Here is a 17,063-nt window from a genome sequence, read left to right on the forward strand (position 1 = left end):
TTTTTTGCTAATTTCATTAGCACATTTGTACAAGCACTTGGAATCTGTCCAAGCCCTACTTTGTCAGGCATTTTCTTTTTCTGCAACGGACATAAAAACTCCCTTGCTTTTAACAGAGCATTTCATAATTCCAGGAATCGGTACTTTAAAGAAAAAATACACACCAGTATTCCATTTCTCCCTAAACATTTTAAGCATCGAAGTCTTTAACTAACATGTGAAATAGCGTGTAAAAAAGTGGTAGTTTTAAGCTTTTCTGCTAATTAATATAATATGGAATTGCATATCTAAAGAAATTAATAACGATATAATTATATTCGACAGGGCTGTGTAGGGCTGTTTCACCTCTCTCCTCCTGTGACTTCCCCAGTAGCCCACTGGTCTGCGTGCCTGATTACTAACCTTCAGGTTGTGTGTTCAAATCCAGCTAGCACTGCGACTTTTCTTTTAACAAACATTTCTTTGAAAAAATAGAATAGCAATATTATGGACAATTAATTGACTTTTATATTTCTAAATATCACAACATGATCGAATTTAAGTCATTTTTAATAACAATAAATAGTCACCTTCTTCCCTTCTGACAACTGTCCCTGCTTCTGCTTCCTGCTTCTATTGTGTGTGTGTGGGGGGGGGGGGGATGCCTTTAGATCTCCCTTCAGATTTAAAATGTTATTAATCATAACTTCGGTGTCGCATCTTACCAGTGCAGCTGATATTTTGCTGCCTGGGTCAACTATCACAAAGCTTTAGAGAACTTAACATTTCTATTATCAACAAATTGTAAATACGACGTTTACATTGGCATTAACTTTTCACATGGGTGTATGGAGGATTGTCAGCTGTCACTGACTGTAGACCCCCCCTCTTAAGGCTGCGCACACGATCTTTTAAATTTTTATAAAGAAATGGAGGCTGTACAGTATGCGTTACAATATAAACATTTATATTGATTTAAATCGTGTTTTGATTTAAATCGCAAATGCGTGTTTAATTATATGTGTTTTTTTAATCATAATCAGACAAATGCAACATAAATTGATATTTTTGTCTTCTAGGTATCTTAATAAACTTTCAGCATAGCTTTCTCCCTGTTTAGATTTATTTTTCTTGGGATTTTGGGATCAAACGTGGAAAGATTAGATTGTAATCGTTTTTATTTTTTAAATACATTTTAGAAAAGTGTAATCTATACTAAAAAGCTGTACACCACCTGCTATATAGATACATATTGTAATACTTTCGGGTTTGGATAGGACGGACACAAGAACTCAGACTTGCGGAGTTAAAGCAAGTTAAAGCCTTTATTTTTCTTCTCCGTCACCACCTGCCAGCCCGGCTCTCCCGCGCCCCCGCCCGCCAACAGCATGAGCCAACACACCGCCCGCGCACCCGAGAGAGAGAGAGAAAAGAGAGAGAGAGTAAGACCCAGGGGTGCAGAAGCAGGGACCTATTTACAAGGAAAACGGATACCTCCCCAGACTGTACGCCCGCTTCACTGTGGGACAGCCGCACTGGTCAGCAGCCTTCCTAAACCCCGCCCTGACCACTTTCACTCCTGTCCTGCTCTTCCCCACGCACCCCTGCCGGGCGCTCTTCGGCCTCTGCCCGGGGCGAATGTATATTTAGATATTTAGACCCGGCGCTTCACTGAGAGAGCGTCTGCATTTATAACTTAGGTTTTAAAATTAGTCAAGCAATATGAAGCATCTCTTTTTACTTTTAAGTCCCTTAATTATCATTAAGCACAGCTTTCTCACCACTTAGATAACTTTTTGATACTATCCTTAGACAAAGCAGAAACTTCTTGTATTTTCCGATGACATACAAGTGGAAAGATTACAGATTTTAATCGTCTTTAATTTTGTTACATTATACATTTTAGGAACGTTTCATCTATACAAACACCACAAAACTATTCTCGATTGTATTTCTGAATGTTATGTTACACTTACAGTAGTTCACTGTTTTAAATACATCTAATTAAGAAAGTTAGGTGTAAGCATAAACTATTAGTAATCAATAATATTGAATTTAGCACTGTAATAAGTTGTTGCACTTTCCCCCGCATCTTGTAAAAATATATTTTCATTGTTCAAATATACATTAAATCTGGCTATCATATAATAAGTTAAATACAGGGTAAAATATAATTCCAAATATTTTGCTAACAATGTTAACTGTTTATAAATAATAAAATGTATTAACTAAGGAGTAGGATGGCACAGGTGGGTGCCTCGGTGAGTACCACCGATCCCTCGGTGAGGCAGGGAAGGAATAAGCCAACTCTTCCCACAGCAGGCGGGGTGAAGCGCTCCTTGCTTAGAATAGCAATATTATGGACAATCAATTTACAATAAATATAGAAAAGCACATATTAAATTTGGGAAATTTGGTTTCAAAAGTCCTCATATCAATGATGCCTATACTGTTTTCCTCTACAGTATGCTAATCTATTGTAGTGCATTCGCCCCCCTCTTAGGCTGCGCAAATGATCTTTTAGATTTTTATAGAGAAATAGAGGCTGTACAGTATGCGTTACAATATAAACATTTACTGTCAAACTTTAAATAAACAATTGATTTAAAGACGATCTGTCAAAGCGCAATGAAACCTATTACTCGATTCTTATGGACTCCCGGTCCCGCCAGGGATTAAAAAAAACATGGAATCGCGTATCTAAAGAAATAACAGTATACAGTAACTATGTTCATGCACAAACAGTAGTATGTTACATTATTAATTTGGGTGTCTCCTCTTGCCAGAAAGCGCTAAATTGCATTTTGAGTGCGGTTTTGGACTTTTTTTAAAATTACAACCCATAAATAAGCTGATACTGTTTAGAGTTTTAATTAATTTAAACTATTACAGCAGCACAATGTGCTTTTTCACTAAACCTCCTAGAGTAACGAAATGTCTTGTGTTGTACAGCTTTTCAGCTAAATACTGTATATTTATCGCTTACGCCTGACATAAGAGATGCCCGATAAAAACCGGTTGAACAGCTCTGTTGGAGGTTTCGTGAAAAAGCTACAGGAGTGCCAATCGTAATCCTTTTTATTTTTAATCGTTCAATGCAGATGGCTGGTGGCATGCCTCATAAGAGTACGGTATTAAAAACCATTAATACTTTCGTTGGAGTTTAAATAAAGTTGATGTTTTATCTAGGGGCTGCTCGCCTGCGTCTGAATAGCGACTTCTAAACTGTGAAAACATGTGTCTGTCTTTCTGTAGGGGGAAGGGAATCTGATTTGCAAGGCCCTTTGGCTACAAAAGTAAAAAGAAGGCGCTCGCTCTCTCTCTCTCTTTTGATTATTACATCCAATAATCAAAAATGACACAATAAACATAATAACCATAATAACGACCAACCAACAAAAACAACCATATAAACATAATACCAACCAAAAACATAGATAACAACCACAATACAAAATCAAATATATCAAACCATTAAAGCAAAACCGTCCTCCAATTATCAACAAATCTCAATATCTTGTACGAATTATTCGAAATACAAACCAAAAACAGCCCGCAAACTCTCTCAAATTCTTCCAATTATCATAATGCCCCTTATGCAAAACCAAACCCTCCTCCCATCCCAGTTTATCCTCTTTATCATAAACAAAATCCATCTCAATTTTCAACATAATGCATTACACAAAATCAATACCTCAACACTCCATATTCAACAATGATAATTCACAAACAGCCAGAACATGTAACTCCACATTCCCAAATAGACCTCATTTCCATAGTCCCGCCCCTTATGCAAAACCAACATCCCTCCACTGTTCTAGTCAATTAAGCTTCCCCCTCTTTCACTTCTTTTTCCTCACCTTCAACCTTATCGCTCCCCCTTTACTCTCACCATCTGATATAGAATGAATAAAAGCATTGTATTTTTGTCTGGGTGCTGACAAAGTAAGCACTCTCTCTCTCCGCTGGCGTTTGTAATCGTTTTTATTTTTAAATAAATTTTAGCAAAGTCATGTATTTTAAAAATCTTAAGATTTCTATATTTATGTCTTTATTTAGTGGTTTCATTAGTGACAAAGGCTAAACTTTCTTGGAAAAATGTATTTTATGTAAACCATGTTTGCTATTAATTCATTTAGGGCTTACTGACAGAATTGCTGTTTTTTATGCATGCCAAAAAATTTCGGTGCCGTCGTCTCCACTTTAAAGGTACCCCCGTGCTGGAAGAATTTTACCTCAGAACGTTTGCCCAGCGTACATAGGCACATCCCGGAATTTTGACTTCACTGTGTAATGAAGAAATATTAAAGACTACTTAGCATAGATAAAAAAGCTATATCCCATGGTATATCTTATTCACATATCTTTTTCTGTTGTCTTTGTTGATCTCTTGAGGATCCTTGTGATATTTTGAGCTCTCGTTGAATGATAAAAGTGTCGCAGTTTAAATAATTTTCGTTGTTAGAAATTATGAAACGCTCTGTTAAAAGCAAGGGAGTTTTTCTATCTGTTATAGTAAAAGAAAATGCCCGACGAACTAGGGATTTAACAGTTTTTCAGTGCTTGTACAATCGATGGAAATGTTCAAATAAATGTGCTAAAGAAATAAAAAGTTATTCCTTTATCATATTGGCTAGCTAATGTCCCATCCTTGTTAGTTAGATCAACGAAATGCTGTGGTGGGTGTTACTTTTGTTACTTTTCAGCTTGTCCCCCTCTCCCGCTGAAGACTCGACCACTTGAAAATACCTGTGAAACCGGTTTAATTCGTCACAGCCAGCACTCCCACAGAGAGTGATGACTTTGGTGCTTAAAATGTTTAGGGAGAAATGGAGTATTGGTGTGTGACTTGCGGAGTTAAAAGCTGCCAATATGTATCTATATAGCAGGTGGTGTACAGCTTTTTAGTATAGATTACACTTTTCTAAAATGTATTTGAAAAAAAACACACACACGATAGAAGCAGGAAGCAGAAGCAGGGACAGTTGTCAAAAAGAAAGAAGGTGACTATTCGTTGTTATTAAAAATGAATTAAATTACATCATGTTGTGATATTTAGAAATATAAAAAGTCAATTAATTGTCCATAATATTGCTATTCTATTTTTTCAAAGAAATGTTTGTTAAAAGAAAAGTTGCAGCACCAGCTGGATTTGAACACACAACCTGTGGGTTACTAAACAGGCACGTAAACCAGTAGGCTACTGGGGAAGTCACATGCAAAGAGAGGTGAAACAGCCCTACACAGCCCTGTCGCAGTACACGAATATAATTATATCATTATTAATTTCTTTAGATACGCGATTCCATATTATATTAGCAGAAAAGCTTAAAACTACCACTTTTTTACACTCTATTTCACATGTTAAAGACTTAGATGCTTAAAATGTTTAGGGAGAAATGGAATACTGGTGTGTATTTTTTCTTTAAACTACCGAGACCAGCCATGTACTGTAATACTGTATGTTTATGTTCCAAAATTAATATCATTTATGGCCTTCATATGCGTTATGCTCCTATTCTTTTTATGCTCAGCTACTAAGATTTCCCTTCAGTGGTAAAATTCCATATAAATATTCAATACTAAAACGGGCACAGTAAAGACATTTAAATCTTTCTATAACCGACCAATGCACCACGAGTGCCCCTGTCGGTCAACCAATCACGTACCGCGGTATTTTGCGTCATTGCGCGTCACGATGCGCGAGGCCGTAGCCAATTACCTGTATGTGTCTGTGCCGCGCACTTTGAATGGCTGCATCTGTATACTATAATAACAGTAAAAACATTCCTGACACCAATTTAAAATATCCAATTACACACCACAAATGATCACACAATTTATTTATGTCCCTGTCACAGTGATATGATGTAGCAATAAAGAGGCACATACTTAAAAGACAAACAATTATTTATTGTCATTATTACAACCTAACAGATAAACACACAGATTACTATTAGATTACATTATTATTTTGTTGCCTTGATTGATCAGCTTTCACAGTACAATATTCCTAACAATATTTCTAATTGTACTTCCTATTCCAAAGAAAGCTTCAGCTAGGGCTTAACCAATTTGCTGTTTGTAGTTTACCATAGCTAACATCTTAACAACAGACCTCCTGTACATGAACAGTAGCACAGGAGACTAAAACAACTCAAAACCTGACCTGGGACTTTGCAAATTACATAGATCTCAAGATACAACAGAGCCAACAAGTATGCGGCCAGAGCATGTCATCTTTGTGTCCTAGTTGTTTACTAGCATGTTTTGGCTAAATGGTACTGATTCTTAAAAGGTGATATCATAAGCCATAGTGGTTTAACTAGTGTACCCTCTAATAGACAACAATATTAATTATGTTGACTATGATTTTAAATTGATAAAGTATAATCCTGAATTCCTTCCCTACATTATCTTCTCTCATTCATTGTTGAGAAATCTTTTTTACATTTTTTTACAATGAATTTCAGTTGTCTTTTCTTGATGCTGTATGGCTTAATTCTAAATTCTAATTCTAAATGTCCTTCCATTCAAAGGCAATTATAGATGAAATTGTAAAAAAATGCTGGAAACCATATGTGTAAAATAGACAAATAAAGAGTGTTGCTGTCCTTTCAGGGGCCTTGAGTTAAACTACTGCAGAAATCCTGACAGTGAGAGGATGCCTTGGTGCTACACTACAGACCCCAATACTCGATGGGAATACTGTAAAGTGCCGACTTGTGGTGATGAGCCAAGCATAAGTAAGTGTAAGATGTGTATTGCTTTTTTATTGATAAATTAATAATCACCAATTATTTTTTTGTTATACGAACCTGACTTGAATAGCCAGTGTGCTTTCACATCTTGGTTAACAACAACAATCCCCATAATCACACAGAGCAGGAAATGAGGAAGTGTAGGTAATTTCCTCTGGCCTACCCATCTTTGTTATACATTGCAGCCAATACAGCCATGTACTGGGTCTTAGCTAGACTGGAAAAGAGATACATTTCCTCACTGATAGCACCACATGCTTACAAACATCTTGGAGGCTGCAAGTGTTACTGTGTTGCTGAAACTTGACATTTGTCCCTGCCGACAAATCACATGTAGTAATTTCCTCTAGTTATAATGATGAATTTGCAAGTGACGTTCATACTGTTCTTTGGATAGATTTCCATGACATGACGTGCACTGTGGCTTGTACTTTTGATACCAAGACTCTTAGACGGGGCAGGTTTTATGTTTTGTGATGTTCAAAATGGTGCAAGTTGTGCTTCTTTACTGAAATATAGAATTCTCTCTCCTGGTGGCAGTTTTAGCATCATGTTTCCTCTAGAGCACATGTGTCAAACTCACAGCCCACGGACCACATTCGGCCCTCAATCCTTTTAATCCGGCCCTTGCAGGACTTTTCCCGCTCTATTGTATGAGTCCCACGACAGCAGGAACTCCAATTCCCATGAGCCAGGCCCTTGGCTCCAATCGCATCAAGCAACAACTGAGTATTCATGTCCTCCCCTCCCCTCAGGAGTAAAACTAATTAGATTAGTTACGTTTACACAGATATCACCTTGAATCTAGTAGTAGAAAAAACACTATCATCTTGATAGTAATATGTAACTGTAGAAAATGTTGAAGAAAAGAAAAGTAGACCAGAGAGGGTAGAGTTTTTCAAGAAAGGTGAGAGAGAGAATACCTGTTCGTTGAACACAAGGGAAAATCGTTGTGTCTAATATGCCAAGAAACTGTGGCCATTATGAAAGAGTTTAACATAAGGCGCCATTACCTGACAAAGCATGGAGAAAAATATGATGGCATAAGTACTTCAGAAAGGAAAAGAAAAATAGTTAAAAAGGGAACTTGATTTCCAGCAGAGTATGTTTATAAAGGCCAAATCACCAAATGAAGCAGCAGTGCAGGCAAGTTTTAACGTGGCTGAAGAAATAACTAAATCTGGGAGACCATTCTGTGAGGGTGATTTTCCAAAGCAATGCCTGTTAAAAGTCAGTGAAGGAGTGTGTCCAGAGACAAGGTCTACTTTTGCAAACATCAGTCTCACTAGAAATACAATGACTACTCGAATGGACGAGATTGCTAACGATCTAGCAGCTTGCAGAGAAAGCGAACTAATTTATTGCATATTCACTTGCCATTGACAAGAGCACAGATGCTACAGACACCGCTCAACTATCAATTTTCATCCGTGGGGTGGTTTTGAGCTACGTAAAGAGATGGAACAAATTATGGAAAACAAAGGGATATCCGTGATGGAGATTTGAGACGAGAAGTGGCTCTGTGACTTCGCTTTTTTATGTGGTGTAATATGCCACCTCGCAACATTGAATGGTACATTACAGGGACGCAGTTATTTGATCACCGACATGTATGATTGAGTGAAATGCTTCCAAAATGACTTTGCGTTTGTGACAAAATCAAATGCAGCAAGGGAACTTTGGACATTTTTCAACTTGCCAAACAGTTGCCAATGAACTCAAGTAACTAACCTTTGCAAGCACTGACTTTGACAGAAAACTAATCTCAATTCATGCCGAATTTGTACGACAATTCGCAGACTTTTGATCCCAGGAATTCAAGTTCAGTCTTTTCAAAAATCCTTTTCGTGTTGATGCGGAGAGGGCACCAGTGAACTTACAAATGGAACTAATTGAACTCCAGTGTAATAGTGTGCTGAAACATAAATTTGACACTGTTGGTGCAAACAGTTTCCCACCCTTTATTCCAGAGTCCATACCATAAGTTCGACTCGAAGTTGTGCATATTAACTGCATGTTTGGAAGCACATACTGCACCTGTGTGAGCAGCTATTCTCTGTCATGAAGAGGAACACGTCATCACACAGGTCCCACCTGACAGATTCACACCTCTTCTCCATCTTGCGAGAAGCCACAGTTCAGGATTTTATGCCAAGATTAGACTTTCTTACATCAAATAAAAGAGCTCAGGTTTCTGGCTTGGCAAAGCAACAGTAGGCGAACAATTTGTGATGTAGACCTATCCTTATTTGTGTTTGTTTGTTTTTATTTATTTTATTTATGAATTATTTTATTTATTTCAATTCATTTTGTGCAATATAGTTAAACTTCCAAAAATTACCTAAAATGTTTGATCTTATTTTTATCTTGAATACATTTTCTTTTATGAAATGCTCAACCATACTCTTTAATAGAGGAATACTGAAGCAATATTTTGTTTGTATAGGCTACGTTCACTTGAATATGTGGAAACCATTTGGCAACATTTTTATTAAAACTCTATTTAGTATTGATCACTGCATCTGTGGCCCGCAATGTTTTTAATTTGAAAAAAAAAAATGAGTTTGACACCTCTGCTCTAGAGGATGCCAGAAGATTCTTTTATTAAAAGATTGATTTCATATTTAAACAACTATTTTATCAATTAACTGAGTTCTAGTACTGTTCGCTCTGCATATAATGTAATACACCTGGAGGACAAGGTGTAGTAAAAAGTGTTGTTTTCATCCCAGAAAAAAACAGACGTAAGGTGCAAAACTAGCACATCAACTTTAGTGCTTAATCTGTATCTCTTGTTGGTCTGTTCTTACTTGTTTTAAAGCTGGTGACTGGTCAGGTGACTAAGGGTGACAGGACATTCCTTATAGATTAATAATAATAATAATAAAAACTGCTTACACTTTATAGAGCTTTTCTGGACACTCCACTCAAAGCACTTTACAGGTAATGGGGACTACCCTCCACCAATGTGCAGCATACACCTGGATGATGCAACAGCAGCCATAGTGCGCCAGAACACTCACCACACATCAGCTTTCAGTGGGGAGGAGAGCAGAGTAATGAAGCCAATTCATAGATGGGGATTATTAGGAGGTCATGAGTGGTAAGGGCCAATGGGAAATTTGGCCAGGACACCAGGGTTACACCCCTACTCTTTTTGAGAAACACCCTGGGATTTTTAAATACCAGAGAGTCAGGACCTCGGTTTTATATCTCATCCTAAGGACGGCACCTGTTTACAGTATAGTGTCCCCATCACTATACTGGGGTATTAGGACCCACATGGACCACAGGGTAAACACCCCCTGCTGGCCCCACTAACACCTCTTCCAGCAGCAACCTTAGTTTTTCCAAGGAGGTCTCCCATCTAGGTACTGACCAGGCTCACACCTGCTTAACTTCAGTGGATTGCCAGTTGTGAGTTGCAGGGTGATATGGCTGCTGGCAGGTTGCTGCGGAATGTAGTTCTGGCCACAGCTGCGACCTTGCCCGAACCTGCCATCCTCATGATACAGTATGCTAAATACAATAAAAGTGGAGTAATGCTAAACGTTTTTTATTTTTGTTATTTAATACAAAGATGTATTTTGCTCATTATATTCCATTACATGAAATAAAGTGAACCCTCTTAGAAATAAATCATTACCTCTCAGCCATTAAGGTTTGTGAGGCTACATCATTGGAGACCTGCTTTATAATTTAGTTTTTGTCTTGCAAGCATTTTCAATCCATTTCAAAATTGATAATGGATACTGAATACATTTTCCATAAATAAGAGCTTTTAAAAACATTTTTTTGTGTAAATATTACAATGAAATGTGTGAATGGACCATAAATGTAATGCTTAAAATATTTAATCAAATGTAACAGTATTTTTTAAATACTAATGCTGTACGGACCATACAAGGTTTTAAAATCACATCTTAATTTTGATTAAAAAAATCAAAAATAAGCTTGAGCATTTTTTGCTTAATTACTACACTTTAAAAAATAGGGAGTGGTGGTTCAAGAAGTATCAAAAGTGTCAAAGTTTTGTGTCTTCATCTGTTGACAATATTATACCTCTCCAATGTAATGACAGGACAATTTTAAAACAAATAATTAATCACAGCATATTTGTCTTAGGTACTAGAGGGAACCCCTGTTAAACTGACTATACAATACTCTACTAAAAATTACTTCTTTAAACATGATTTTGTGTGTTTGATGTTTTTATAATCCAGATTAAAACAAAATCTCAATATACCTGCCAATTGCTAACTACAAAAACAGTTCTTGACCGAAACTTTGACTGTTGACTAGAAGGAAGACACTTCTTGTAGACAAAAAATACACCATCAAGTTTTGTGATTGGCTTTTGGGTTTACAATTTTTAACTAAAAAGTTTAATAGAGGCCATTACGTCTTATGATGTATGATATTAGCATTTTTAATTTTATAGCACCCATTATGTTGTAATATCATATTAGTATTATTAGTATCCAATTTATTCCTGAGTATACAATGCATTAAAAAACTGAGTGAGATCTGTAAATCTTGAATGTACAAGAATGTACATTATTTAGTTGAACTGTTCATGCTAGTTTATTCTGCCGACAAATTATCTCAGAGTAAAAATATTTGCCAAATTCCAGAAGTGCACACAAACATCTAGTCATATTAAACCACAGCATGTTACAATAGGCCATGTAAATGTACTAATAACTAACGTTGCTTCCATCTGACCTGTAGATGAGCCTATCATCCCTCCTGCTATTGACTGCTATGAGGGAAATGGGACCAGTTACCGAGGAGTCATCTCAGAGACAGTTAGCGGGAGGAAGTGCCAAGCCTGGAGTTCCATGGTTCCTCACAGTCATAAGAAGACTCCTCAAAGCTTCCCAAAAGCGTAGGATAATAGGGACATAAATCACAAAATGCCCTTTATCTACAAAAAGGATAAAATTGTATTTTTAAAATGAAGCTGAGTATTCTTTCAGATAAGGAATCACTTTCTCTGATATTTTCTGTATAATTACTCTATATTGTAAAAATAGCCAAGATTACAATATGAAATCCAAATATAAAATTTCTTTCCTGATTTTTTTAAAACTGAAAGTGCTTTCAGTCTAGGTTTGTGTTTTGAATGGTGCAAGATGTAGCGGGCTAGATTCCTATGACACTGCAGTATGAAGCACATTGCTCCTCCAGTCATGTCTCTCTCCTGCAAGGATGTTAAATGATGGGTTTCTCCCTATGAAGAATAAGGTATCTGTTGTAAGCATGATTGAGAAAGAACCTTCCAAAATCAGGAAACATGGCTGCTTTCTTATCTGGTCTGTGCTCTTACATTGTGAGATCTTCAGCTTTTTGGTTCTTTTCATACTTAAGGTAGGGGTATATTGCTCTTCGAAACACTGCAAGATGTAAAGACTCTTTTTCTGCTTTGGATCCACAGCGATCTGAAGAGAAATTTCTGCAGGAACCCCGATGGTGATCGTGCACCATGGTGCTATACCACAGACCCCTCAGTGCGCTGGGAGTATTGCCGAGTGGAGAAGTGTGTGGTGCAGGCCAGTTCTGATGCTGTCACATCAGCAGTCAAACCTCAAACCCCACCAGAACAAGATGAAGTGAAAGGTGAGTTTCGTATCAGTCAATCAAAATGACAGTCTCACAAAATCTTAATGTCCCTTCTAAACTCATGAATTATTTTGTTACATATGTAACGTTGCCACAGCCAAAATGTAAATGTAGTGGCTCTCTGAAGGCACCAGTTCTGTAGGGTTTGGGCATTTACTGTGACAATTATTAATTGTAGCAGTAAATCACAAAGTTGATTCTTGCGATGGCTTTAGAATCCAACCATGCGACATAACTCAAACAACGCACACACACAGGTACTAATACACGAGGATACATTTATTAATACATAGAATATGCATATAAACCTAACAGATCTTATCGAGAGGGTTATCAGAATACAAAAGATATATATTCATTCAGCTACAAAGAGTTACATATATCAAGAGGACATACGTTCAGTATATCATTCATTTAGACCGTTTCATAAATGAACTTGGTTATAACTTCTACATTAGATACTTGAAACAAGTACATAACTCTTAGGAATTAAATTGATATCAACTGGTTGGGATAACAATTGAATTCTCGAGCTGTAATGCATTGAAGTTGAATACTCATCCAATTTCTGGGGATTCATATCTCCTGCAGGCACAAACAATCAGCTGCAGGCTTGTTGCTGTCCAATCCGCGCTCTCTGGCTCCGTGCCAGGCTGTGCTGTGCGCTTGCGACGGTGCGCTGCTGATGCTCACTGACCGGCTAGTTAGTGTTGGCTTTAACTAGCAAAGTTTGTGCACAGGAGAAAAGATGACTGTGGGTCCCAGCAAGTCAGGAAGAGGACCGGTTCGTTCCTGATGAAGCGCTAGTTCTGAATAGTGATTCAGCTGTCCACAGTTCCGACCTGTTCACGAGGCCTGCTGCTGTTGCTAACCTCGGGTGGATCCTCTGGTTACTCTCTGGCAACCTCCGCTCTAGACTCTTAGAACAAAGGAAAGTTCTGGCACTCGGACACACTGGCCGTTCCGTGGTTGTCCGGGCTGAGTCTCAGGATGGTCAGGAGGCACGCTGCGAGAATGTCCTGCCCTTGGGAGCCTTCTGCTCCTGGGCTGTCCTGCCCTGGAATTCTCCTTTGAATTCCCTTTAGAATTGTCCACAGAATTCTCCACTGAATCTCCTGAATCCCCCAGGCTCTCTGTGTTGCCTGTTTTTACCTGGAGGAACTTCAGCTCGTTGATTGGCTGAAAGTTCCATGGGCTTCTGAGTCCCACGTGGGTTACTCGGCCCTACCAGTCCCTGATTGGTTGATCAAGGTGAGATATGAGTCACTTACTCCTGACACTTAGGAATGCAGTCCAGATGTCCATCTGGCACTCCCTAGACAGATAGGCGCCAATGGATGACCATTGATCATGATAGCCAGACTTAGCTAAGTGCATCCCCCTTTGGGAGCTTGTTCCTTATCAAAAGAAAACATCTTAAATCAGCCTGCATGAATACTTTCTCTGTGGCTGCACCACAGAGATGGAGGGTGAGATGGGGCCTCCTTTAGGACAGCATACCAACGCTTAATTCTGTCTTATTAACAAGCATTGCCGCTACACATATGAACCTGAATTAAGAAACTACAAGCTGAATGACACCACCCTCCATTTTATCAGCCATCTGTTCTTGCCTCCTCTGTAATATTCCTCTGTAATATTCCAGAAAGAAGATAAAAACATTTTTATGCAATAAGTTCAAACTTACAGAAGAGAAAGTATGTTCAGTAGTTTGGTCAGAAACATAATAAATGAGATTAGGAGACAAAATGTATTAGCTTTGTTAGGTGTAATTCTTCTAGTTGAAGAATTGGCAGCCTAACCTAGCCTAAAGGTGTGCACCAGATGTGCAAATCTCAGGAAGCGAGAGAGGAGGGCAAAGTACTGTAGGTGAGATTAACTCCACTTAGAGATACACAATAATTATATTAATGACAATGCTTTTTAATATTTTTTATTTTGTACAATTAATTTTAACAGTTACAGTTAATTGTATTAACAGTTACAACAGATACAAATTAAAACAAATCTGAAACCTTTTAGAACAGATGTTATTAACCCAAATGTATTTCACACATAAAAACATAATTATTTAAACTACTAAGAAGAAAACAGGCAGCACAAAACATCTATAAAAATGAAAATTTAGTTTTTAAATGATATAATTTAATAATTTAAAAATATATGTAGTGGCATTAGAAATTTGTATTTGAAACTTAATAGTGTATAATCTACATGTAAATAACTCAATTGCGATTTCGTTTAAGGGGATCTTTAAATTCCCTTGCTCTTTCTGAGAAACGTGGAGATTGTTGGTCTGGAGGTTCATTATTTCTTTTAAATTAAAAATAAAAATAAGTTAATACAAAAAATATTAAATATTTTAATACAGTATTTGACATACTGTGATATATTCAATATTTATAAATGTGAATATAGTTCACAAATTATTCTATTGTTAGAGAAAGAAGGACAATTTGTTAAAAGTGTAACTTGGGTTATAGTTGGAATAGTTTTTGGAGTACAGAATCCTAACACTGAACCACCAATACATCACTCTGAGCTGAACACTTTCCCAAAATAACCACAGCAAGTGACAGAGTTAAAGATGTGTACCTTATTTTTTTATTTTTAGCTACCACTACCTGCTATACATCTGTATTATTTTTTATTAAGTTCTGTAAAGTATTAATTTAGCACCTGAGAGCTAAACAAGAGTGAAAACAAGGAAACGCTGTTTTCAGAGTGACCAGTACTGGGTGTACAGGTTTAAACTTATATCCTTGGCTGGTCCCATTATCCTTGCCCATATGATCCTCCTACTTAAAATGCATATACTGTAGGTTCAAAGTTCATATAAGTTAAAGTGTGACTTTCCTCTTTCAGATTGCATGATTGGCAATGGACAGGATTACAGAGGTCCAACATCAATCACTGCACTTGGAGTAACTTGCCAAGAATGGAGCTCCAACACTCCCCATCAGCATGCCAGCTTTACACCCCAGACCCACCCTGATAAAGGCCTGGAGTCAAATGTGAGTGAGTCTGTTCAAATATCTTTTTAAGATACTAAGATAGTTGAAATATTACTTACGACATTACTTATTTCAATAATATTGCTTATTTTAGGGCCAATCTATCACCAAATATTTAAAAACTTTTAAGAGCGAATCATTACTGTTGTATTTAATGGGACAAATTTTATTTGTATTTTTGTCATTGGCTGACCAACCCTTAAAGCACAAAGTCATTTTAAAAAAGTATTAAATGTCAGAATATATAATAATGTCAGATTATTAGGCTTGTTGTTTTTTTTCATTAAAAACTGTGGGATTCTGGGTCTTCAAGAGAGGGGTTCATCTCTATTTAAAAAAAAACTGCTTTGTCTTTTACAGTTGTTGTTTGAAGCTTTAAAAAACAATTTTTTTCTTAGAAATGTGACCTAGAAAGTAATATTCCCTTTAAGAATATTATTTAGTTTTATTATTGTTTTCAAATATTCAATTCAGATATTCATTAATATTAACTGAACACTTTCTAAATACCACTAAACAATTTTCAGAAATGCAGAAATCCTGATGGTGATGTGAATGGACCTTGGTGCTACACTACAGATCCTGCCAAAAAATGGGACTATTGTCAAATTCCACTTTGTGGTGAGAATTCTCTCCTTTCATTGTTTATAAAACTGTAAACACTAAGAAAAGACAGCAACTGAAATGTGTCAAAATAATGAAGAATGAAAGAAACACTTCATGAAGTTGCAGGCATAAGATACTGTATGTGAAAAGTGCTCCCTTGACTCTGTATATTTATTTCGAAGCACTGCTACTCAGTAACACAAATTTGTGTGAGATAAAATTCAGAAACTTATCACTGCTAAAAGTAGTCTGGTAAAAAACAAGTTTCCTTGATAAATCTGAACATTGTTTCAGATGTTAATGCTTCTGTCTGTTTCTATATATATTGCTCTTAAACAGAAAACCTGGAGTGTGGAAAACCTGCTATAACACCCAAGAGGTGCTTTGGAAGAATTGTTGGAGGCTGTGTGTCCAAACCTTACTCATGGCCCTGGCAGATTAGTCTTCGGACAAGGTAGGGTATTTCTTACATAGCTATTGAAAATGTATACATTATGCTTTGCTTATTGTATCTCAATGGATGCAAAACATGTAAAGAAGATTTAACACTGATGTAAAAACAGTAATATTGAAGCAACACTGCCCCATATTAAAGGTATATTTCTAGCGTCAATAAACATTTATAAGAAAAATCAGTTTTTCAAAATGAGTTCTAAACAGCAAGTGGATTAAAGTTCCTTTTATCCTTAACAATGGTTCAGTTACATAAATATAGGTAACACATTTATAAAAATAAATATAAAAGAAAAATAGTGTTCTCTATCACCATTAACTGAATTGTAATTTGCTTGTTCAGGTATTGTAATACTGTACATCTCTTGATGGTCACATAGTTTGTGACACAGAAAGTATTTCAAAACACAACAGTATTTATAATAGTATTATAATACGACGTATTAGCACCTTAGTAACTACATTATAGTTAAGTAAAGGTTTATTACATACTGAAAGGAAAAGAAAAGAGACAATGTTCAGGTGTGAGGGAGAGAGGGAAACTGGCAGAGAACTGGAAGAGACGTGTGAAGTCAAAACCTGCAAATGAATAGAAGGGATTAGGATACGAATCTTTTGTTATAGGAAG

The 17,063-nt window shown here is 36.8% G+C and overlaps 1 protein-coding gene across 1 annotated transcript in view; it reads left to right on the forward strand.

The window, feature by feature from the left end:
• plg (plasminogen) overlaps positions 1-17,063 on the forward strand; it is a 49,916-nt gene that overhangs the window by 28,934 nt on the left and 3,919 nt on the right. The window contains exons 10-15 of the mRNA XM_088909731.1: positions 6,601-6,725; positions 11,472-11,628; positions 12,178-12,359; positions 15,228-15,376; positions 15,904-15,997; positions 16,322-16,436. Coding sequence (XP_088765857.1) covers positions 6,601-6,725; positions 11,472-11,628; positions 12,178-12,359; positions 15,228-15,376; positions 15,904-15,997; positions 16,322-16,436 — 822 coding nt within the window. The remainder of the gene's footprint in view (positions 1-6,600; positions 6,726-11,471; positions 11,629-12,177; positions 12,360-15,227; positions 15,377-15,903; positions 15,998-16,321; positions 16,437-17,063) is intronic.

This window comes from Atractosteus spatula, chromosome 2, assembly GCF_055471065.1.
Source record: "Atractosteus spatula isolate fAtrSpa1 chromosome 2, fAtrSpa1.hap1, whole genome shotgun sequence".
Classification (NCBI taxonomy): domain Eukaryota; kingdom Metazoa; phylum Chordata; class Actinopteri; order Semionotiformes; family Lepisosteidae; genus Atractosteus; species Atractosteus spatula.